Consider the following 23,964-nt stretch of genomic DNA (forward strand, 5'->3'; position numbering starts at 1 on the left):
ATTGATTTGGCTTTCAGCGAATCACAGGCTTTGTTTTGGCTAACGACGCATGCTAAACTGCTCCGCTAACGTCACGCTACCAGAGACGGAGGTGAGCGTCTTCCTCGCACAAATATTATTATTAAATTATAACAAGCTGCTCTTTCACTGTCAGACTCGACGTTTAGCTTAATAATAAGTCAAACTTATTAGAAAGAAATAAAACGAGTCGTATTTTAGCCATTGGTGCTGACAATTAGCTGCTTAATTTGACCACCGGGATGAGTGGAAGCTAATTAACGTACAGCTAACTAACCTAGCTGCTAGCTAGTTAACTAACTCACCAGACGGTTAAACGGTGTAACCTAAGATAACCTCATGTCTTTATTTATGTCTTTATGTGGAGGAGCATTCTTTGTTGTTAGCCTACCGCGTTAGCTTGTGGCAGCTACGTTAACTGTTAAATTGACTGAATATCAGCGGAGGTTCCGTTCGGGGAACTTTCGCACTAACGTCCTTTGTATTTCTCGCACGACGAGACCGTGTCACCAAACTATATTCAAAAAATGTGCAGTTTTCATTTTTCCATCTCTAATGAGTAAAATCATCCGCGATAAATACGAGTCCATGTTGCGTCTAAATCAGTAGATGAATTCGTTGTAACGGGCCGAATCTTAGTCTGTTGTGTTTTTGTCCTCTCTATTTACAGACATAAGGGGTCAAAATATTAGGAACACATCAGAATTTAGCACAGTCCAGTACAACACCACTTTTTACCTGTGCCCTCAACACTAAACCTATACATAGTTACATAGTACAGTTCAGACAATTTCACCAAAGGCCGTAACATCATGACCTGCATAAAGACAAATGTTGATTAAAGCTGCATTCAGTTCTAAAGAGTTCCTAATAATGAAATTTATTCATGCATCTGTTTCTTTGGTGCTGCTACTCCACAGGACTCTGTCAGGATGCCTCAGACCAACAAGTCGGGGAGCAGTGGCTGTGTGCCGGGACAGGTGTCTGCTCCAGACCAGGGTGAGCCTCCACCGGCCTCAGGTGATGTTAAGGCTCAGGTGGCAGCTGGAGACGAAGGTGGAGCAGTGACAGCAGAAGACAAGGGGGACTCAGAGATCATCAAATCACCCAGTGACCCAAAAAAATACAGGTGGGAGACAAAAGTTTCAGTGTCAGTCACACATCAGGGCCGTGAAAGATGATCATTTTATTCACAGTTAATCTAGAATCTAATTTTAATGAACTGGAAATTGTTTCAGGTCAGAGAACAGACCTAAATGACTTGCTTTTTCCAACCAACTATCCAAAATCACAAAATCCTTATCTTCTAACCAGAGACGAGCAGCAAATCCTGACACGTGGAAACCTGGAACCACAGAGTTTTTAGCGTGTTCATGTGATGAATTGATAATCACAGTTGTGAGTTTGAGTCTCCCGGAGGTAAAGGGATAATATCGATCACGGTCGTCTGTTCTCTCTGCAGATACATCGAGCTGATGAACGGCCTCCGTGCACTAATCATCTCTGACTTCAGCGGGATGGACGGGAAGTTAGGCAGCGAGAACGGAGAGGACAATGGGGAGACAGAGGACGGAGCAGCAGAGGAGGAAGGAGAGGAAGACGGGGATTCTGGAGAGGGGTCAGAGGAGGAGGTGGAGGAAGAAGAGGAGGAAGATCAGGACAGCGACTTTGACGAACTGGACGAGGATGGAGCGGGGAAGAAGAAGAGTCGATGCTCTGAGAAGCAGGTGCACAATTTCTTTACAGAAGCATTTTTAAATGTGTTTTTTGTGCCAGATGAAAAAAAGTATTTTCTTATCAGGAAGAGTCACGTGCCAAAGCTCTTTGACAGCTTCAAGCCTCTGAAACTTCTTACCTTCTTCTTTTAGTCTGTTTGAATCTGTTTTGCTTTACTTACACTGGATGATTTCAGACTATGGGTTTTCTGTCTGTAATGCTCAGCGCTTTGGTCAACATTTGTTGTGGGAACCTGCTTTATAAGTAACCTTTGCTTGGTCGCTCGCTCGCTCTGAACAGCGTCACGGCCTGATTCGTCCTCCACCCTGTCCAGAAACTGTAAAACCCTACATCCTGTTGCCACGAACACACACTACAGACCAAACGTGGATTCATCTGCTGCTGAAAATAGTCCCCAACAAATGCCTCCTGTTTGCGTGATAGAAACTCCAGTGGGCACATCACGCTTTAGTGCGATGCTTTAAGAGGCTAATACCCCATGAATATGTTTCCTATGAATAACTGCAGTTATTGAAATATTCCTGTAATAATGACCTGTGAAGGTGTGTGTGTGCCCATGTGTGTGTCCAGGCAGCAGCAGCTCTGTGCATCAGTGTGGGCAGCTTCAGTGACCCGGACGACCTTCCCGGCCTCGCCCACTTCCTGGAACACAGTGAGTTAAGCCTGAAAAGAATCTGAACGTCTTCATCCTCAGGCCCTACAGCTGTGTCAGAGCAGAGTTTATGGGGTTACCACAGAGTGAGACATCTTCTCTCTAGAGGATCTCTCCACTTCACATTCTCCAGTTAAACTGTCGTTCACCTCAGATCAATCATTTCAGTTGATCATGTTATCTGACTAAGAAGAGTCGTGCAGTGGCTCAAGCAGCTCGTGGTAAACACACTGTGTCATATGAACTACAGCTGTGATTTCACTGTCACATACACAGTGACCAAAGTAATATTTAGTCAAGAAGTACTGTACTTAGTCCTGTTCAGAGGTATTAGTACTTTACCTGAGTATTTCCATGTTGTGCTACTTCATCCCTGGACTTCACTACATGTCAGAGCCAAACCTTGTACTTTTTACTGCAGTAACATTGGAATGCAGGACTTTTACTTGGCACTGAGGATTTTTATACTGTGGTGTTTCTATTGCTACTGCAGTAAATGCCCTAGGTACTTCTTCCAGTACTTCATCTGCACCGTTTCTGATGTAGAACTAAGTCAACACAGAAGCAGATACAGGCAGTAAAGAACATGTCCCAGTCAGTGCAGCTCCTCTGTGCTGGAACACACAGTTAAAGCTCCAGTTGCTGATGTCAGGACGTAAAAACGAGAAGTTCTTTCTTTCTACCTTCCAATCGCCTCCTCCCATTTCTTCATCTTATTTCCCCTCCTCGATGTTCAGTGGTGTTTATGGGCAGTGAGAAGTATCCGGCAGAGAACGGTTTCGATGCCTTCCTAAAGAAGCATGGTGGAAGCGACAACGCCTCTACTGACTGTGAAAGAACCATCTTCCAGTTTGACGTGCAGAGGAAGTATTTCAGAGAGGCGCTGGACAGGTGAGGCGGTTTCAGATCCAGAAGCCATAAAACTCCTTTCAAAAGCCTGTAAATAATGTGGGGAAGGGACAAAAGACACACACACAGAGTTGGAAAGGGCTGAGCAGTTTTAACATGATCAAGAAGTAAACATCACTGTACCTGTGTGTGTGATTCAGGTGGGCTCAGTTCTTCATTTGTCCTCTGATGATTGAGGACGCCATCGACAGAGAGGTGGAGGCTGTGGACAGCGGTGAGTCGACCCACACGCCTTCCCCTTTAAACATTGTTTCCTGCTCAGCTGTGGTCACTTCCTGTCTTTGCCTGCATTTTGTTGCTCTCTTGTCATATCCTGTCTCTGGATGCTCAGAGTACCAGCTGGCGAGGCCGTCTGACTCGCACCGTAAGGAGATGCTGTTTGGGAGCCTGGCCAAACCTGGACACCCGATGGGCAAGTTCTGCTGGGGTAAGACCACCGAGCCATGTTTTCATTTACTGAGGACTCATCATGGCACCGCTGTTATTATGTATTTCACGCATTCCTGTTTAGACAGAAAATATGGGAACAGGGAGTGGAGATCTGAACAGGTGAACACCTGTGGACAGATTATCTGTGATATTTATTAGATGTGTTGTCGTTCCCTTCAGGTAACGCTCAGACATTAAAACACGAGCCCAGAGAGAAAAAGATCAACACGTACCAGCGGCTCAGAGACTTCTGGAAGAGATATTACTCTGCTCATTACATGACGCTCACCGTTCAGTCCAAAGGTACAAACTCACCAGGGTGAATCACAGGGTGTCTCTTACCCACGTTCTGCTCTGGAGCTCGGATGGTGTTAATGTGACGCTGAAACAGTCTGAGGTCGTAATGCTGATTTACACTCTGAACAAAAAACCTTCGGATACTGGAAAAACAGTTTCTTGCATCTTAAAAGAAAAGATCTGTGAGTTTATGTCCCAAACACAGGAAATCTCTCTACTCAGAAACTAGTTTGTCCTGTTACCTAAATGAGCCCACTCACTGAAGTGTTTCTCAGCCGTACAGTACAGCTCTGATTTTATCACAGAAAATGAACCTGCAGCATTTGGAGTAAATGTTTGATTCCAGCATCTCAGATTTGAGCTGTTGAAGAATGTAAACAAACAGCTGACTGTGTTTTATTGTGCAGAGAGTCTGGACACTCTGGAGCAGTGGGTGAGAGAGATCTTCATCAAAGTTCCCAACAAGTGAGACAGTCAAACACACACACACACAGATGTTTACACGCTGTGTCAGTGTGATCATGGTGGATCTGATTGTGTTTACAGTCTAGAAAACAGTGAAGACAACTGGCTGCTCAGTGTTTGCTGTTTCACTTTGTTTTATTGATGTTTGTTTATAGTGTGGTGTAGTGTGTGTGTGTGTGTGTGTGTATATAACACTTTATAATGGGAACCTGTGTATTCTGTATCATTGTGAAGTTGTTGAGATATTGCACAAAATCAATAACTAAAATCAACTGACTATCAGGCATTGTCCTCTTGTTTATCTTGTTTTATTGTTCCTTGTTTTAAGTGATTGTGCAGCGACCGAGTGCTGAGACCTATCTTAGCTAGACAAACAAAGTCCAGACAAATAAAATGTATATTTATTATTATTATTGTGTCTCAGTGGGGAACCTCGGCCCGACTTCTCTCACCTCCAGCAGCCGTTTGACACCCCAGCCTTCAACAAGCTCTACAGAGGTCAGACTGTCCTTACTGCCTCCATCTTTTCTGTCTATAGTTACCATGGTTACAGCTCCATCCTTGGTGTTACCATAGTCACAGCCGTCTTTGCTGTGCACAGTGGCCACTGACATTTCCTAAAATAAAATAGTCATGAAGTTTATGTTGGTTCCTAGTGATATCTGGTCATTTACACCAGTGTAACCCCTGCCTGCACTAAATATGTGTGTGTGTGTGTGTGTGTGTGTGTGTAGTGGTTCCTGTGAGGAAGGTTCATGCTCTGACCATCAGCTGGGCCTTACCCCCCCAGGGAAGATACTACAGGTGAGGCACAGTCGGTTCATTTTCTATTGTGACACATGGCAAGAAACTGAATCTTGTCGACCCAGTTGTTGTAAATAAACTTGTTGAAAATATTAATATGTGATTTTTGTCTTTTTCCCAGACTTTGTTCTCCAGTGTTATTTTTATTTATTTTTTTGTATGTATCACCGTGTTGATTCGTGTTTGTATTTTCTGTCAGAGTGAAGCCTCTTCACTACATCTCCTGGCTGATTGGACACGAAGGAACCGGCAGCATCTTGTCCCTGCTCAGGAAGAAGTAAGAGCCAGAAATTACAGGGTGGCAGGAACCAAGTGCAGGGACCCCTGGTGTAAACTGTGTGTGTGTGTGTGTGTGTGTGTGTGTAGGTGCTGGGCTCTGGCTCTGTTCGGAGGAAACAGTGAGACAGGTTTCGACCAGAACACCACCTACTCCATCTTCTCCATCTCCATCACCCTCACTGACCAGGGCTACCAGAACTTCTACCAGGTTAACACACACACACACACACACACCACAGACAGTTGTTTCTCACTATAGTTGTGAGTTCACTCAGTGATAGAAGGTTTCGGTTAAACCTTAACCTGAACTAATTCTAACCCTTGTCCATGAAAATCCTAATCTAACTCAAAAAAAAAAAAACATTTGAAGTATGAGCACCAGCCAAAACGTCCTCACAAGAATAGCATCGGAGTAAAATGTGTCCACGAGCCATAGAAAGACATGCACAGACACACACACACACACACACATTTTCCAGCGGTAACGTTTATGTTAAAATGTATTATGGTAGAAATTTGTCTCTTGTATCCTGGGAATGAGTTTCGGTAACTGTTTAACTGTTTATGAGGTCGCTCCTCAGACTTCTGTAATATTGTGACTTTAATTCCTAGAGGTGGAAGTAAAACTGGCAGAGCACTGGTGGATTATAGTTTCTGTTTTTCTGGTATTTACCAAAGGATCATTTCTGTTTGGACTCACTAAAAGAAGCAGCACGTGCAGGAGAAGAATCAGCCGAGTGGTTTGAAATATCACAGCATCTTATCCAGATGGTCTAAGCCATTTTATTCCAAGTTAAAACGCAGTGAGACGCAATAAACGAGGCTGCTCAGTAAACAGGAAGTCAGAGTTTTCTGCTTAGGCTCCTCTGTCACAGCAAAAGTTCAGTGTCTCTAATCTGACTCAGGACTTTCCTCTGCAGGTGGTTCACCTTGTGTTCCAGTACCTGAAGATGCTACAGAGTATGGGCCCCCAGCAAAGGTCAGTCTCTACCCCGACACATCTGTCCAGTTGTTCTGCAGCACATGCAGATGTTTTACAAAAAGAAATCTGTCTCTTTATAAACGAAACATTAATTTTTAGTGGAAGTTTAAATGTGTTGGACTTAATTAGTCTGATCAATATGGGTTTATGTGTTAATGTCAGCAGCAGGGTCCTGTTGTCTCACTGCAGCTGGTTTGTCCAATGTCAGTTTCTCAGTGTCCTGGTTGATGGACATGTTTCCTCCTCCCAACAAACAGACCAATACGTTTTATCCTTTAAATATAATCATCACAAAACAGTCACCGTACGACGTGTGTGTGAACGCTCCCTGTCTGAATCCTGTTCCTCTGTAAAACCTTCTGGTTCAGCAAACTTCTTCTTTTTCAGGGTCTATGAGGAAATTCAGAAGATAGAAGCCAACGAGTTCCACTATCAGGAGCAGGTCATTATACAATAATGTCAACCTGATTATCTGTTTAATCCGCTTTAATCATCTTTATTCTTCTTATTGATTATTGGCTCCAGCCTCAGCAGCTTATTTGTCCTCGTGCACGGCTCTCCACCATAAAGAGCAAACAGTTAAACCATAAACAGATAAGACTGAGAACCAGGCACTGTAAAGGGAATGTGAGGGAATCAAACCTGTGACCCTGGCACTGTTAGGACCTTGTTCCGCCTGTAACATGTTTTCTTCCGGCAGACCGACCCCATCGAGTTTGTAGAGAACATCTGTGAGAACATGCAGCTGTTTCCCAAAGAGGACTTCCTGACCGGAGACCAGCTGATGTTTGAGTATGAGCCACAGGTAAGATCTGATCCAGGAGCAGCCTAAGAGCACACTGTGTCCACATTAGAATGAGATAAATTAGATCAACTTTTAAATCCCCACAGAGGAGTAGAGTCTTTGGAAGTAAACCAGACCCACCGGTTATTTGCTGTTTAACGTCAGTTTATGTGAGAAATGAATTAGCTTCATCTGACGATTACGTTCGTAGCCTCGCTGCTCGTCAACAGATTCCAGCACTTTATGTCGGTACCTTTCACGGGTAGTGACTGATTTTTAACCTTGGGCCCAGTCGTCTGTAAACATCTGGCTTTTCCCTGAAACCTCAGTGTTTCCTCAATCAGGCCACAACTTCTCCACAGCAGGTCGTCTGTGTTTCCGATGAAGTTTTACCTCGTCTAACGTGAAAGGGAACTTGGAGAATACTCATCTAGTCGTATGTGTAATTAGTTATCAGTGATTGAGCCTTCGTATAAAAAGTTCAGCCAGGTTTTTCTGAGGAGCTGTGAGTTTGGTCCCACCCAGACATGAGCACAGACATGGCCCAAAGGTTTGTACTGTGTGTGTGTGTGTGTGTGTGTGTCCAGGTGATTAACGCTGCTCTGGCCCTGCTGACGCCCGACAGAGCGAACCTGCTGCTGCTGTCTCCAGAAAACGAGGGCGGCTGTCCGCTCAGAGAGAAGTGGTTCGGTACCTGCCACAGCGTGGAGGGTACGGAACACAGGGAGGAGAACCGTTTCATTTATACATGTTCTCCTCATTCTGCTGGTCCTAACAGTCTTTAACTTGATCAAAGCTTTTCTGAGAACAGACAATAGGTGACTGCTGGTAAAGTTGGGCGTGTTTGTTTTGTGTCTGCAGACATCCCAGAGGAGTGGGCTCAGCGCTGGGCAGCAGACTTTGAACTTAACCCAGACCTCCACCTTCCTGCTGAGAACAAGTTCATCGGTCAGTGCTGCTCAGTGTCTGCAGGGCTGTACCAGCAGAACAGACGCACCGACACTTTACGCTCAGTGTTTGCAGACGTGTTGAATGACGAACCTTTTGTTTGTCTTCAGCCACGGACTTCGCCCTGAAAACGTCCGACTGTCCGGACACAGAGTTTCCAGTGAGGATCGTGAACCACGAGCGAGGCTGTCTCTGGTACAAGAAGGACAACAAGTTCAAGATCCCCAAAGGTGAGTGCAGGTTACCTGCCCACAGTCGCTGCCTGAGCATCAAATATTGATAATGTGACTTTTATGAACTAATGTCAGGTCTTTTTCTGTCTCACAGCTTATATCCGTTTTAACCTGATCTCCCCGCTGATTCAGAAGAGTCCAGAGAAGTAAGAGACACATGAGCCTGACTTTATTAGGAACATATACACAGGAAGTCCATTGCACTGATGCTACACGTCCAAATGAAGCTCGAATTTGTTTCAACAGCATAAACCATGACTGAACTGTCTGTGCAGTGTAAAACAACAGCAGGTGACAGAGCCAACTGTCGAGTGAGTCCCTGCAAAAATCTGACCTTCTTGTTTCAGTCTCGTTCTGTTCGACCTCTTCGTCAACATCCTGGCTCACAACCTGGCGGAGCCGGCGTACGAGGCCGACGTGGCTCAGCTGGAGTACAAACTGGTGGCTGGAGAACATGGACTGGTGATCCGGCTCAAGGGCTTCAACCACAAGCTGCCGGTGAGGACACACACACATGAATATACACAGACACAGTGGAAGCATCCTGAGCCCTTTGCTGAAACCACAGTGACCTGCTTCCCTCTTCCAGCTGCTGCTGAAGCTGATCGTGGATCACCTGGCCGACTTCAGCGCTGAGCTGGGCGTCTTCGCCATGTTCTCAGAGCAGCTGAAGAAATCCTACTTCAACATCCTCATCAAACCCGACAGGCTGGGAAAGTACGGCCGCACAGACTCTGATTAACTGTCACTGAAATCGGGTTTAAACTGCTGCTCTACCAACAAAATCCTCTCTCGCTCTTCAGGGACGTGCGTCTGCTGGTCCTGGAGCACTGCCGCTGGTCGGTCATTCAGAAGTACCAGGCCGTCATGAAGGGTCTGAGCGTGGACGACCTCATGACCTTTGTTGCTGGGCTGAAGGCGGAGCTGTACGCCGAGGGGCTGGTGCAGGGAAACTTCAGCAGCACGGTGAGACCCTGAAACAAACACCAGATTCTTACTCTCCTCAGTTTGTGAGCTGATGCTGAAATAATGTCATTTTAGTTCATGCACATTGTTTTCTCCCCGACAGGAGTCCAAGGACTTTCTGCAGTACTTCGTTGAGTGAGTATCCTGCTCCTGAGTGAAATTTACCCAGTAAAAACAAAGACAGAGATTTTAGAGAACTTTTTCCACCTGTTTTTAATGTGCAGTGAAAGACTGTCAAGAGCTACAGGCCCAGAAACCTGAGCTGTCCTCAACCACACTGGTTTCCAGTTCAGACTGGTCAGTAAATGTGATAACCAGTCCGTTGTCTGTGCAGGAAGCTGCAGTTCCAGCCTCTGTCTGCAGAGGTCCCCGTGTTGTTCCGGGTGGTGGAGCTGCCCCTGAAACACCACCTGTGTAAAGTCAAGTCTCTGAACAAGGGAGACGCCAACTCAGAGGTCACGGTCTACTACCAGGTGGGGAGAACGTCACACATTGTCCACATGCAGGCGGGGACACGCTGGACTGAGCTGAGCCGACTGATCAGACCCAGCGTCCAGATGTTGAGGTGGTCTGAGTGCAGCCTGTCCAGTCCCTGTAGGGCTCAGCTGGTCAACGAGTCCCCGCCTGTATGAGGGTTCTCAGGATTGTAGCCGCAGTGAGGGCTCAGCTCCTGTTTCAGCTGTTGTGTTGTGTGTGTTGCAGTCGGGGCTGAAGAACCTCAGAGAGCACGCCCTGATGGAGCTGATGGTGGTGAGTGTTGACCTGTTTACTACACTGAACTAGTTCTGCTCCAACTCTATTGGCTACCAGTATAAACTAAACCAGGAGTGTGTGGTTATTCTGCACAAATCCCAGTGTGTTGTACTCAGCCTGATGTGTTCAAAGACGGGCCTCCCCTTGTTGGAGAGGAAGAACCATGTGAGCCAGGTCAGCGGTGTGGCTCCCTGCTGGGTTTTAATAGTTTTTGGACAACAATGGAGGTCTACGGCTCAGACCCATAAGATGAACCAGGTTCTAGACTCACACACATTAGGCTGTGGACACCACATTCATTGGTACCATCAGTCTCTGGATGGGATCTGGACTGAAGATCCATCCAGTCACACAGTGTCTGTTGTAAATATGTGAAGTGATTTACAGGATGATTCTTAACGTGTCAGATCATAGTAAAGAAAATGCTGCTGTAGCTTTTATACAGGATTTAAGACAGTGAGGGCAGGAGATCTGACATGAGTCCATTTAATATTTTAAAAACAGGAACATCTTAGTTTGTGTTCGTACTGTATCTGAAACTAGATCCATGTTGTCACGTCTGTGTGCTGCTGCCTGAAACACTGATGTTCTGTCTTCACAGATGCACATGGAGGAGCCCTGCTTCGACTTCCTCAGGACCAAGGAGACGCTGGGGTGAGTTATGAGACACGCAGGCCTGAGCAGGTGTGGCCTTCGACCACCAGGAAGACGCACAACAAGAGTTTGTTTCCCCCAGTGAAGTCTCAGAGCTGTGGTCACAAACACTGGATGTAACATTCCTGTCTCTGACCTCCAGGTACCAGGTGTACCCCACCTGCAGGAACACCTCAGGCGTGCTGGGCTTCTCCGTCACCGTGGAAACACAGGCCACCAAGTTCAGGTGAGAGCTGGACCTGGTGAATGTGTGCGTCGTGCAGACGGCCGAGCTTTTGAACACGCCTTCTTTCCCTCGCAGCACGGATTTCGTGGAGGCGAAGATCGAGGAGTTCCTGGTCAGTTTCGGCGAGCGCCTGTCGGGCCTGAGCGAGGACGCCTTTAGGACGCAGGTGACGGCGCTCATCAAGCTGAAGGAGTGCGAGGACGCTCATCTGGGGGAGGAAGTGGACCGCAACTGGTTCGAGGTCGTCACGCAGCAGTACGTGTTCGACCGCCTCAACAAGGAGGTGAGACGCTGTCAAAGCCTTTGACTCCATCTGGTCTGAACTCTGTTTAATCGGTATAATTCAAACCATCATGGACCCATCAGCTGGTCAGGGATCAGGTACCAGGGTCAGGCCTCTCAAAAGTCACCACAGCTGTGGGTTTAAATACAGATGGATTCAGATCAGTGGGCCCCAGAGGCCACGGACGTGTCGGGCGATCGACTAATCAGATCAATTGATTTTCTGTGTACGTCTTTAAAATGGTTCTACTCACCTGCCATGTTCTCACTGTCATGAGGGAAAGGTTCCACTTTCCAAACATCTTTATCAAACTGTGACTGAATCCAGGTTCTGCACAACAGAGGGACAGACAAACACTTGTAACCACGGTAACCGTACACAACAAACAAGGTGACAGCTGTAACCAATGAAAAAATTCAAAAATGTGTTGAGTTTGTTAAAGTGACAGGAATCAATGAGCTGCTGACACTCACAGGTACTGGGGCGACTTACAGACCAGCTGCTCTGACCCGGACATGGTAAAACTGGGACGTACTAAGCGAGTGTCCACCGAGATCCTCTGCAGACACTGTTGCATTATGGGTAGTCACTTGTTAGCCTGTAGTCAGGATGGGACGTGTTAGCCCAGTTTACCCTGCAGGAGGGTCTGAGGGCTCAGAGCGTCTCCAGCACCTTCACCACTTCAGTCTGTCTACACGCCTTAAAAACAAACTGACTCACTGTAAACACTCAGCAGCCCAGTGACAACCCACAATGCAACACTTCAAACACTTACACTCATAAGGGCGACGTGTATGAACCAGCAGCTGATCCTCAAATAGGCAGACCTGGTCCTGGGCCACATCCCTCACATCTTTTCCTGGTGGTCCTGGTCCGTAACCCACTGTGGTCTGTGTTGCAGATCGAGGCCCTGAAGCGTTTCAGCCGGGAGGAGCTGGTCTGCTGGTTCCTGCAGCACAGAGACAGCAGCAACAGGAAGCTGAGTGTACATGTAAGTCCGGCTCCAGGTGTAACCACATTGTGTTGATCATGTTTTGTACTTACGGCTCTGAGCTACGGCCAGAACTGTCCAGGAGACACACCTGTAACACCTGTGATGTGTTTTCTTCGTGTCGCTCAGGTGGTCGGCTTCGGGGTGGAGGAGAACGACCCAGCAGATCAGAGCACCGTCTGCAGCCCGGACAGCCCCGAAACCCCCCCCTCCTCCGCCTACGGTGAGGTCAGTGAGCTGAACTTCCTGTCGGCCTCGGCGCCGTCGCTCCAGGACGCCACGCTCATCACCGACATCAGAGCGCTCACCTCCTCCCTTCCCCTTCATCCCTACCACAAGATCCTCAGCTAGTCTCCATTGCTCTTCCTGTAATAAAGTAACCATGGCAACAGTGAGGACCCATATCTGATCAGTGTGGACACAAACTGACTTTTACTGTGTTTGTAATAAAGCTGCATTCACTTCCCGTGGGAAAACGGCAAACGTGAGCTTTGAACTAGTGAACAGCTCAGGTTGGAGGTGGAACATGGGAATTAGAGTTTGTGACAAAGTGAGAAATAAAATAGTGAGAGAGAAATAATCCGCTCACAGACCTGAAGACAGGTTGAGTTTCCTCTACAAATCTGATCAGGAGCAATAATCTACACAAAACCACATTCATGGTGTCCACGTGGGTTTAAAGGACTTTGTCCTCTTTGCTTTAACTGTGAAAATGCGATAATTCCAAGGTGAAGTGAATGCAGCAGAAACTCAGGGCTCTGGTTTCACATTAAAAGCGTTTTAGGAACGAAGACAAAAACTGCGGCTGTGGTTCAGTCCGTCTTCATACTGCAAGAGTCTGTGAACGGATGATGTTTATGCAGGAACAACCTGCAGTTAACTGGCACTGAGTGATAAAAAACTGAATGTACAATTACATTTTTAATTAGTACAATTAAAATAATCATTTGTCTCTAAACAATAAAACATTTAAAACGGTTTGTAGCGTCTCCTGTTTCACTGTTTTTAGTTTTGTCCACATTTTACAGCCCAATAAACAGGGAGGGGACTCGAGACCCTGTTCCAGTTCAGAACCGGTTTCACATTGTGTGACTCATGACTGAACCACATGCAGGGAAACGTAGTTCAGTCATGGATCATATCGACAGGTGAAGAATTTTAATTTTATCTTTAAAAAAGTCTGAAGAGTCAAATGAAGCTCATGGAATCAGCTGATGGAAATGATTGATCAATTACCAAAACAATTGATCAGCTCTGGCCTTATTATCCCTTCAGAATTCAGCAGCTGGTAGTTGGACAGTTTTCCTTTGAGAACCTTCACAGACATTTCAGCACATTTTGGGAGGAAAACCCTAGAGCTGGTGCAGGAGCATGAAAGGACAGAAACCACGTCAACCTCAGACCCAAACAGCATCACCCACACTAGTCTACACCTGAGGTCCACAATCAAGACCCACAGAGCCAACAAGATCCTGCAGAAGCCACCACAGCAGCCTTTGAATGAACGGGTACGACAGATTCGCTTTAACACAAACCACCTTCAACAAGAACTTTCCTCGACTCTGCCCAGACCTGTTTGTGATGCATCTGTCCAGCAGACCTTTGGCTCAACACCACAAAGACAGAGAGAGCAAGAAGTCTGACGTCCCCCTCTTCCACAGGGACACAGGAAATGAAGTCACTGGGCAGACAAATGAAACTGTAACGGCCACAGAGGTCACACAGGACAAATGGGCTAAGAACCTTTCAGACAGTTCTAGCCAAAGGACTTTACAGTCACGCCCAAACACGTTCCTGTTGTGGACTTTATTACAGCACAGCAATGGTCTATCTAATACAGAAGGACCCTCCGGCTAAAAGTCACTGCGGCTCTCTCTGGTTCTAAACCACCACTATCCAACCTCACCGGCCAGGAGAGCAGGGCCCTGTCCCCCCTGTCCAAGGACCAGACTATCACCATCCTGCCTGCAGACAAAGGGAGATGCACATTGGTCCTAAACACAGCAGACTACCATGGAAAGTAACCTGTCTCTTGGAAGACCAACAGACCTACAAAAAGCTAAGAAGGGACCTCACCAGCACCTACAAGAAAAAGGTGATGGGTGTTTAAAACACCTGGAAAAGGACAAAGCCATTGACAGGACCACCTACTACAGACTGTATCCAGGGGAGACCACCCCCTGTCTGTATGGGCTCCCTAAGATCCACAAAGAAGGAGCCCCCATCAGGTCAGCAGCATAAACGCAGTGACATAACCTTGCCACCATCTTAGCTCCACTGGTAGGTCACATAGACCACCACATCTGGAATTCAGAGGAATCTGCCTCCAGAGTCCGACATCTGAACCCGGATAGAGATGAAACTATGGTGTCCTCTGATGTGACATCCCCACCACCGAGGCTTTAACATCTGTTAGGAGGAGACTAAAAGAGTCCACCACCCTCTCTACCAGGAGCAGCCTCAACCCAGACCAAATCTGCTACTGGACCTGTGTCTGAACATCCTTCTCATACAGAGCTGACTTTTACAGACAGAAACAGGGGTGTGCCATGGTCTCCCCTGTGTCACCCATCGTGGCCGACCTGTACATGGAGGAAGTGGAGAAGAAAGCTCTCAACTCCTTCACAGGAACAGCACCGACCCACTGGTTCAGATATGTGGACGACACCTGGGTCAAACTCAAGACCCAGGAAGTCCAAGCCTTCACAGATCACATCAATGCTGTAGACGCAAACATCAAATTCACCAGAGAGGACACCAAAGAGAACAGACTGTACTTTTTGGACTGTGAGGTCGTCATCGGGTCTGATGGGAACCTAGAGATAGAAGTCTACAGGAAACCCACACACACAGACCAGTACCTTATTTTTGACTCCCATCAGCTGCTGCATCACAAACTGGGAGTCATCAGCACTTTACGCCACAGAGCAAACAACATCCCTACATCCATGGAGGCCAAGAGAAAGGAGGACACACGTCTAAAGACAGCCCTCAAACCTGTGGCTGCCCTGTGTGGACCTTCAACAAGGAAACATCCACATCAGGCAGAAAAACAAGAGACACAGCTGAGCCTCAAGATCCACAGAGGAAGAACCTGGTCATTCCCTGTGTTTCAGAGGCTTAAATGGATGTTTGGGAAACATCAGATACCAGTCCACTTCAAACCCACCAACACACTGAGACAGAGACTGGTTCACCCTAAAGACATGACACCAAAACAAAAGAGGACATGACCTTTTCCAATCTGCCCTCTCACCTGTTCCCAGGAAGTTAAGGAACACATCAAATGTCTTCCAGGACACACCCTGCAGTGGTGGTGATTCTGAGGGGTCACATGAGTCCACCATTAGATCCTAACGACTGTTAACGTTTCCTGCTCTTGGGCAGCTGTGGCTTTTACTGTCAACACTCCAGACAGTCCAAGTTCCACTGCCGCCTTAAGTGGTCCGGCACGGGCAGGCATGAGCAGCTCTGGCAACAACCCGCACGGTGGCGCACTGGTCCCACATCCTGCTCCTGTGACAGGACCTCACCGGAGCCACCTGTTGTTCACCTAACGAGCCTACTCAGCCCAGGTGTGAAGTGAAACCAACCGGAAAGGTAAATGTGCGTTTCAGGCTGAAGAAACTATTCGGATTAGTGGTGAAACGTTTCGCCCTAAAAACCACAATTCCAGTGTCCCTGACTCAACCTCTGCACTTTGGTTCCAGCTGAGAAACACGCAAACACAAAGAGCTGCTGCGGACTCACCTGTCCTCTCCTCCGCAGGTGTGCAGCTCCGTGACGTCCCGCCCGGACCACCTGTGCGCGATGTAATCCCGAGCGTCTCTGCCGAACCTTCAGCCGCGAACCCCCGGGTCCAAAGTTTGGTTCCAGAACGAAAACGTGTCCACCAGTCGCGCAGCCACGCACAACTTCCTTCTCCTTTACCTGCGGCTCACAGAGCAGAAACAGCACAGGGCGCCCCCTGCTGTGCCGGAGCGCGCACAACACGGACTGGAAATAAAACCTGCACAAAGTCTAGAGAAAATACCGACAGACCCAGCCAGTTTGTGTCAAACACCAATTTATGAAATAAAAACCATCCGGATGTAAATGAAGAAGCGCGTCTGTCTTGTTTACTATCATTGTTGTTGTTTACCGCGAGTGACGTCATCGCCGCGTGGTTCTGATGCTTCGCAGCAAAGGAAGTTTCCCCCGAACCGAACAGTGGCCGGATGTTGGACCCGCTTCTACCTGGGAGAGGCAGAAGTTGGTGCATCCAAAGAGGAATCTCTCAAACCAAAACCCTGTTTTAAAGAAACAAACATGTTGCAGCTTCACTTTTCATATCACGTTTTATCACCAAAGTCTCAGCCCGGAAACAAGCACAGGCACAGACCAGTTTCTGGACGGAAACAATCCCAATGAGGGACAAACACACGGTCTGAATTATCAAGAGACGAAACCCGTGTTGATTTGATCCTGGACCCAGACCGTCCCAGACTTCGACCAGCAGGGGTCTGTCTCCAAATGAGGCCTCGGGGAAAAACGAACCAATTGGCTTCATGAAGCTTCATCTTGCCATCACTAACTAAAGGGTCTGAGTCCGACCCCGGACCCTCTGGTCTTTCTAGTGGTGTTTTCTGATTAGATGGGACTCCGGGGTGCGTTTGGTTGTAAAACTGGCGTCATAGGAAGTGATGCGGGCGGGGCTTGTCGGGACATAAAGTGCGGGGCAGATTTCCGTGAACAGATGAGAGGACTGTGTAGTCCAGCTCCTGTTTGGAGGACCATCAGCCTGTTCCAGGGGTCCAGCAGCTGCAGACCCGGACCGAGGTGAGAAATTCGCAGTGAGTTTTCAGCAAAAGGCGCAGCTGCGGAAAGTAAAAGTGTTTGCGGAAAATCAGTGGGGGGTCCAGAGAAGAGAGTTTCGGTTCTTCGGCCTCGTCGGTGTTTACGCAGGAAAACGGGGCCGCTCGGTTTCGTTTCCACAGAAAAATATATATATATATATAGTCCATATATTAATATATATATATAAATACAAATATAATATAAATATATATTAATATATATTGTATGATATATATCAATATATATTTATATAATATATATATTAATATTTATTATACAATATATATTATATTATATAAATATATATTGTAAAATATATATTATATATATTTATATGATATATATTGTATAATATATATTATATATATTTATATAATATATATTGTATAATATATACATATATTGTCAGTTGTCTTAAAGAGACACCATTGAGGACGCGATGACACACACGAGTCACCTGAGTCTCACCTGTTCGGGCTGCGGCTCCACCCACGAAACTGTTTCCCTGCAGCAAACATTCCACATCTGCAGGTCTCAGTATTTGTTTATGCAAAGCTGGTGTTTGGTGTCTGGGACAACTTTCCAATGTGTGTAATAAACCATAACATCAACTCAGCCACGTTATCAGGTGTTTTGGACCCTTTACAATGTGGGTCACTTCTGATACCGGCTGGAATAAGAGTCTTGTCTTTGGCAGGTAACCAAACCTGAGCTTTAGGATCAGACTGAGACAGACAGACTCATTTTCACTGCACAAGCCCAGAACCAGCTTTAAATCCACTCAGTCTGCAGAACGTCATGTCTGCTGCGTCAAAAACGTCAAAAAACCGCCTCCCCCAACAAAACTGACTAGTGTTACAGGTGACGTATAAGAACAAAGGCCGTCTGCTGAAGGAACCTGTGATCTGACCTCAGATCAATATTTTTTGAAACTGTCACATCGTCTCTGAGACCAAACACTTTCTCACTGATCTTCGTCTGATCCTTTACGTCTGTTTCGTTTGCAGTTGATCCAAAATGAGGCGCTCGGCGACAAAGCCGCCGCCTCAGATCGACACATGGACCATGGAAGACGTGCGGCGGTGGCTGGTGACAGAGCTCAAAGTTCACGAGACTTGTGCAGACACTTTCTTTGAAGCAGAAGTGTCGGGAGACATTTTGCTTCTTTTTGACAAGAAAGAAATACTGGACCTGGGAATAAAACATGGTCCCACCATCAAAATCACGGCTCACCTGGAGAGTCTGAAGAAAGGGTCCCAACATGAGTCCCCATGCCCAGCATACGTGGAGAACTGGTCCAAGGAGCAGGTGAACCAGTGGTTAGTGCAGCATGTGAAGGTTTACTGCAAATACGCAGAGCGGCTCCAAGAGGAAGACGTGTCAGGGGACTGTCTTGTTTGCTGCAACAAGCAGGATTTATTGGATTTGGGAGTGAAAAGCGGCCCTGCCGTAAAGATTCTGGCAGCGCTGCGTGAGTTGAACAACAAACCAGAACCAACGTTGCAACCCATCCTTCCCAACAGCACACAACACACAGAAACTCCACAGTCCAGTCAACCTGACCTGGGTCTGGCCCAGGCCCAAACCCCCACACAAGCAGAACATCGTAAAACTGGCTCAAAGACCCATGAGGTGGAAGAAAGTGAATCTGGAAAGGCTCAAGTGGCATCAAGGAAAGCTTCAGAACCGAATCAGCCAAAAGCCCAGAACATGGGGGCGAGGAAAGAAACCGTTGTGGTAAAGTTTTCAGTCGTCTATAAAATACAGTATTGTGTGCATGTTGTTCGATACTGTGGTTACAGTCACACTAAATCTTGACTTCTGTTTCTTCCTGCAGACCACAGTCCCACCACACACATCTAAGAACACTGTGGAGATCCAGAAAACTCTAGATGACCTTAAAAAAGATGATTTTAAACTTTTTCAGTTCCACTTACATGAATACAAAGAATCCAAACATAAACCGATTCCCCGAGGAAAACTGGAGGACAAGGACACGATGGACACGGCCGTGCTGCTGACCAACCACTATGGGAACGACAAGGCTTTACAGGTCACGATCTACGTTCTAAAAGAAATCAACCAGAGGGAACTTGCCTGTCAGCTGGAAAAGAACATGGGTAAGACTATTAATGATCAGGTCAGTTGTACCTAAACAAAATGTTCTACGCTACATTGTGAAGTCGTATAAATGACAGCACTTATTTAAAGTAACTACACAAAGTGTGACGACAATATTTTTATTATTGTCAACAAGTTAAAAACCAAAACCACAGAGAAGAGAATGACTAACGAGCACGGTCTGTATCTTTAACACACTAGTTTATTGACTCACACCTACAAACACCATCCTGATGCCACTAATACACGCTACAGACCAAACGTGGATCCATCCACCACTGACAGTAGTCCCCCAAAAACACAAGATGTAAAATTTACTTAAAACTGCAGTGACTGAGCCTTTTTTAGAAAAAAGGGGATTTGAGAAAGTTCTGAGACAAACACACTGTTGGTTTGAGGCGTTTACGTCGGGGAAGGAAAAACCAGATCACCTGCCTTAAAGCTCAACAACAAGGGGTCGTGTTTGTTAACTGTGCACTTATTTTCTGTTCACACAGGTCGACTGAAGCAGCTGTGTCTTTCTGAAGACGGTTTGAGGAGAGAAGTTAACCAGGGTGACAAACTGAAGAATTTGTTAACCTGTGGTGGGAACTCGCTGGACAACTATGCTAGGTTTATTGTTGTTGTAAACAAGAGCAGTCCAGACCAGGCGCAGTACCTCCAGTTTCTCAATAAGCTGAAACTCTTCTGTGTGTTGGACTTTGACCCCGACTCTGCAGCCCCTGGTGGAGTGTGTCATTCATACAGAGAGTCAAGAGTAGCCAATCTGCATGTCCCATCACAATATCAGGGACCGACGGACTCCGTCATAAAGAACCTTAACCTCTACAAACAGACCAGCTGGGTCTTCTGCAATGGGAGACACGACCTCGACAGTGGCTCAAACAAGCAGTTAGATTATAAGATGTGGCTCAGGAAGTCATGCAGAGATGTAGAGCAGTTGCTTTCGTTCATTTGCAACCCTGAAGTTCTTCTCCACGGTAGAAGTCTCATCGTATTCCTGCTGCTTTCACCTGTGGAGTCCGAAAAAGATCCAGTCTTTGACACCTACAGGTCTTTCTTGAAACACATGGAGGAAGAAAACATCATTACTATTTGTGAATCTCAGAGCACATATAAGAAGTGGAGGAAGCTCATCCAAGAGAAGTGTGACTTTGACATTGACCCCCTATCTATATACATGCTGACCCTCAGCGAGGTCAATGGAACCGTCATGGCGCTGGGACCATTCAGTCAGTCACGTGACAGGCTGCTTCCCTCGTCCGACTCTAGTTCTGTTGTGTTAAAGCAGAAGGATGAAGACCTGCTGACGGCTCTGGACATCCTGTGTCTGAATCAGTGTGAAAACACTTTTGATGAAAACAGTCCAGATTTCCAAGACTTCAGGGTCAAAATTGAGGAGAACTTCTATAGAGGAGGCAAAGTCACATGGTGGAGCTTCTACTTCTGTGACAAAGACAAAGCGAAGCCATTCATTAAGAGAGACAAGTATGAAGAAGTGAAGAGGATAATTAAAACAGAATTAAGGAAATCATCCAAAAATCCATGTGTCCTGATCAACCTCTTCCACCACCCAGGCTGCGGAGGTACCACCTTGGCCATGCACGTGATGTGGGACCTTCGTAAAACCTTCAGATGTGCCGTACTCAAAGACAACACGCTGCCTAAAGATGAAATTGCCATTCAAGTTATAAAACTCATGAAGCTTGAAAGTGACAAACCATCTCCAGTTTTGCTGTTAGTCGACGACTCAAAGGAGACACAGAATCCTTATAATGTCGTCAACTGCATCCATCAAGCTGTAGAGAATTTCTCCAACGCAAATGTGGATGATCCACAAAACTGCAAAGTCCTCATCCTGAACTGTGTTCGTTCCCATAGTCCAAAAGAACAATACAAGCAGCACAACCAAGAACCCTGTCAATACATTACTGCTTCACTGAGTAAAGAAGAGCAGAATAACTTTAAGAAAAAACTTGAAGAGCTTAAAGAAACTCATGAAGAGCCTGAAAACTTTTACAGCTTCATGATCATGAAGAGTAACTTTGAGAAAAAATATGTTGAAGATCTTGCTTCTAACACACTGAAGAACTTTGACTTCAGCTTAGACGAGGCCCAGCTCTTTGCCTTCCTAGCATTACTGAACACCTACGTGGAAGAGTCTGAAATCTCTCTCTCTCTCTGTGAGGACTTTTTGAAGATGAAAATGATTCGTTGGAGGGAAGACAGTCTACTGGACAGAATGAAGCCCTATTCAAACTTCCTCATCATAGACAAAGTTGAAGAATGGGGAGGATACAAAGGAATCCGAATCCTACATCACTCCATAGCATCTGCCTGCCTGGAAGAGCTGGAGAAGAAGTATGGCTTGAAAATAAGCAGCATTGTTATGCAGTTGCTTCATTATGATCTGTTCTTCAGTGTTGGAGTTCTAAAACACAAACTCACAATCAGGCAAATGCTGATTGAAAGACAGCGCAAGAAAGATTCAGATGAGAGAGAGCCCTTCTCTCCGCTCATATACAAAATCCACAGCCAGGAAGGGAGGCAGGTTGTCCAAGAAATCTTTGTGAAGGCATCGACCAGGTTTGAAACAAGTGCATCTATTCCTCAGGCGCTGGCGAGGTACCTGTACATCAACCAGCGTGACTTCGAAGAAGCTCTGATATGGGCACAGAAGGCCAAGAACATTTCAGAGAACTCGTTCACATGTGACACGATCGCACAGGTGTACAAAAACAACCTGAAGTTCAACATCGAGAGAGAACGTCAGGAGCCGTCACTTGAACCAGAGCACTTGAATACAAACATCAAATTAGCAATGAACGCAATGAAAGCTTTCAAAAGGGCTCAGGAGCTAGCCGAGAACGCAATTCAGACGGAAGCAGCTGATGACAAGTCAGAGGACTATCCGAGACAGTCCTACACTGTCTATGGATATGTAGGTGTGCTGGATATCGCCTTCCTAGTGTTCGAAGTGCTGGGCAGACTGCCATTCTTTCAGGAAGAAGATCCCATGAAGAAAAAGTACTTTCAGAGTTTTCTGAAACAAAAGCTGTCAATAACGTCGGTGTACAAAGACAACAGTGAGATCAACAACAGCTTTGTCAAGGTCATCGCAGAACATGAGCAGTTTCTTGTGAATCTGAAGCACGAAGTCAAGGAAACCTTTGACATCCTCAACAGTTACTCTACGTATCTGAAACAAAACACTGAGTTTGATTCGAAGAATCACAAGACGGTTTGTGACCATTTCAAAAAGTATGTGGATCTGTTTTTAACAGCACCAGAGGAAAAACACGACGAACTAAAAAGCCATCCCAGCCTCAGACTGACTATGGAAATTGAAATAAACAGATTGTTTCTTGAGGAGAAGCAAGCAGACACATTTGTAGGGCTGCTCCAACATGTGGACAGACCTGCTGAAGAGATCGAGAAGATCACAGAATGTTATTCATTCTTACATCAACAGAAAAGCAGCATCCAAAAACAAAGGACAAAAGAAACAATCAACTACATCCTGACAAACGTAATTCTTCATCTTCTGAAACCAAATTCTAAATATGTCAAAAGTCAAAAACACCTCTCCTCTCTCCTTCTGGAAACTCTGCAGGTTGTTGGACTTGGATATCCCTTCCCAGACCCGTACTATCTGGCTTTGCTGTTATATTGGCCAAGTCCAAAGGAAGAAAACAAAGAAATTGGGACGTATGTGACAGCGATTCAAAACTCCTCCCGCAAACGTTTTTCCAAATTGTTTCAAAAGAGGAGCACCATTGCCCACTTCTACTTAGGAAAAGGAGAGGGACTTAAGAGACTTGTTTCTAAGCCCAAACTGGATAAGAGTTTTCTATCTAAGATGCATCGTGAGACCTTGGCACAACTGTGGCGGAATGGAGACATATTTAAGGACAGGGGAATCACAGACTGTCTTCATCGGGTCACCGGCATCACTGAGGAGGAGAAAGTGTTTGCGGTTTTTGGGAAAATGAAAATCCCTGTGCGTCCTGCTCTTATCGGCGTGATACGAGGTGGCTTCAGCACAGAAAAGGTTTCCTTCTACCTTGGCTTTGCGATTAATGGGCTCCTTGCATATGATATCCAGTATGAAAACTAAGGTAGTCGATTGTGTTGTGAGACAGAGACAACTGGACTGAAGGGAAGTGTTGCAGCTGCAGATTCAAGACAAAGACATTTAAAACATGCATCACAAGAACACATCAGTGAATACGTGCATATGTGTATATATATATATATATATATATATTTATTTACTATACTTTTATATTTTTTATGCTTATGTTTTCTAATAACACATTTTTTCACCTTTACATTCGTTATGGCCTGTTGCAGATACGTCAATATGACAACTATTTTTATTATTGTAAAAGACAAAGTGGGTCTGTTCTTATAATGTGACAGATGTTTTAAATGCATTCCATACGACATAAAAGTAAAACATACAAGAAAAGATCAGCTGGTATTTGTAGTTCATTTCTCAGCTAACCGAGCTAATTAACATATCTGACTAGCTAAGCTGGTGGAAGTTTAAGATGAATTCAGTTCTGCTCAATCTGGGACTGAAAAGAAAATGTCC

The 23,964-nt window shown here is 45.9% G+C and overlaps 2 protein-coding genes and 1 long non-coding RNA gene across 4 annotated transcripts; 2 read left to right on the top strand and 1 right to left on the bottom strand.

Moving 5' to 3' along the window:
* The first annotated feature begins 32 nt into the window (after window positions 1–32).
* On the top strand, window positions 33–13,390 carry nrd1b (nardilysin b (N-arginine dibasic convertase)). The gene is made up of 31 exons (XM_026323506.1): window positions 33–91; window positions 939–1,147; window positions 1,481–1,745; window positions 2,326–2,407; window positions 3,145–3,298; window positions 3,457–3,530; window positions 3,648–3,743; window positions 3,926–4,048; window positions 4,450–4,507; window positions 4,932–5,005; window positions 5,242–5,311; window positions 5,511–5,588; window positions 5,678–5,798; window positions 6,511–6,569; window positions 6,960–7,014; window positions 7,273–7,377; window positions 7,944–8,067; window positions 8,218–8,304; window positions 8,415–8,534; window positions 8,632–8,683; window positions 8,885–9,035; window positions 9,127–9,254; window positions 9,341–9,503; window positions 9,607–9,638; window positions 9,838–9,976; window positions 10,206–10,253; window positions 10,858–10,910; window positions 11,053–11,136; window positions 11,212–11,419; window positions 12,321–12,410; window positions 12,540–13,390. Exons 1-31 carry the CDS (start codon window positions 50–52, stop codon window positions 12,759–12,761), a joined length of 3,366 nt encoding a protein of 1,121 aa, XP_026179291.1. The 5' UTR covers window positions 33–49; the 3' UTR covers window positions 12,762–13,390.
* On the bottom strand, window positions 9,698–17,225 carry LOC113139887 (uncharacterized). The gene is made up of 5 exons (XR_003296602.2): window positions 16,161–17,225; window positions 12,464–12,776; window positions 12,195–12,368; window positions 11,673–11,749; window positions 9,698–11,551 (listed from the first exon to the last, which is right to left on the bottom strand). It is a non-coding gene; the product is annotated as an uncharacterized LOC113139887 (long non-coding RNA).
* Window positions 17,127–23,840, top strand: LOC113139885 (sterile alpha motif domain-containing protein 9-like). 2 transcript variants are annotated; one of them, XM_026323503.2, is made up of 4 exons: window positions 17,127–17,228; window positions 18,254–18,983; window positions 19,084–19,366; window positions 19,865–23,840. In XM_026323503.2, exons 2-4 carry the CDS (start codon window positions 18,264–18,266, stop codon window positions 23,482–23,484), a joined length of 4,623 nt encoding a protein of 1,540 aa, XP_026179288.1. In that variant the 5' UTR covers window positions 17,127–17,228; window positions 18,254–18,263; the 3' UTR covers window positions 23,485–23,840. The 2 variants fall into 2 exon arrangements, with proteins under 2 accessions (XP_026179288.1, XP_026179289.1); XM_026323504.2 differs by having other exon boundaries at window positions 17,141–17,242.
* The last annotated feature ends 124 nt before the right edge of the window (window positions 23,841–23,964 follow it).

This window comes from Mastacembelus armatus, chromosome 4, assembly GCF_900324485.2.
Source record: "Mastacembelus armatus chromosome 4, fMasArm1.2, whole genome shotgun sequence".
NCBI lineage: Eukaryota > Metazoa > Chordata > Actinopteri > Synbranchiformes > Mastacembelidae > Mastacembelus > Mastacembelus armatus.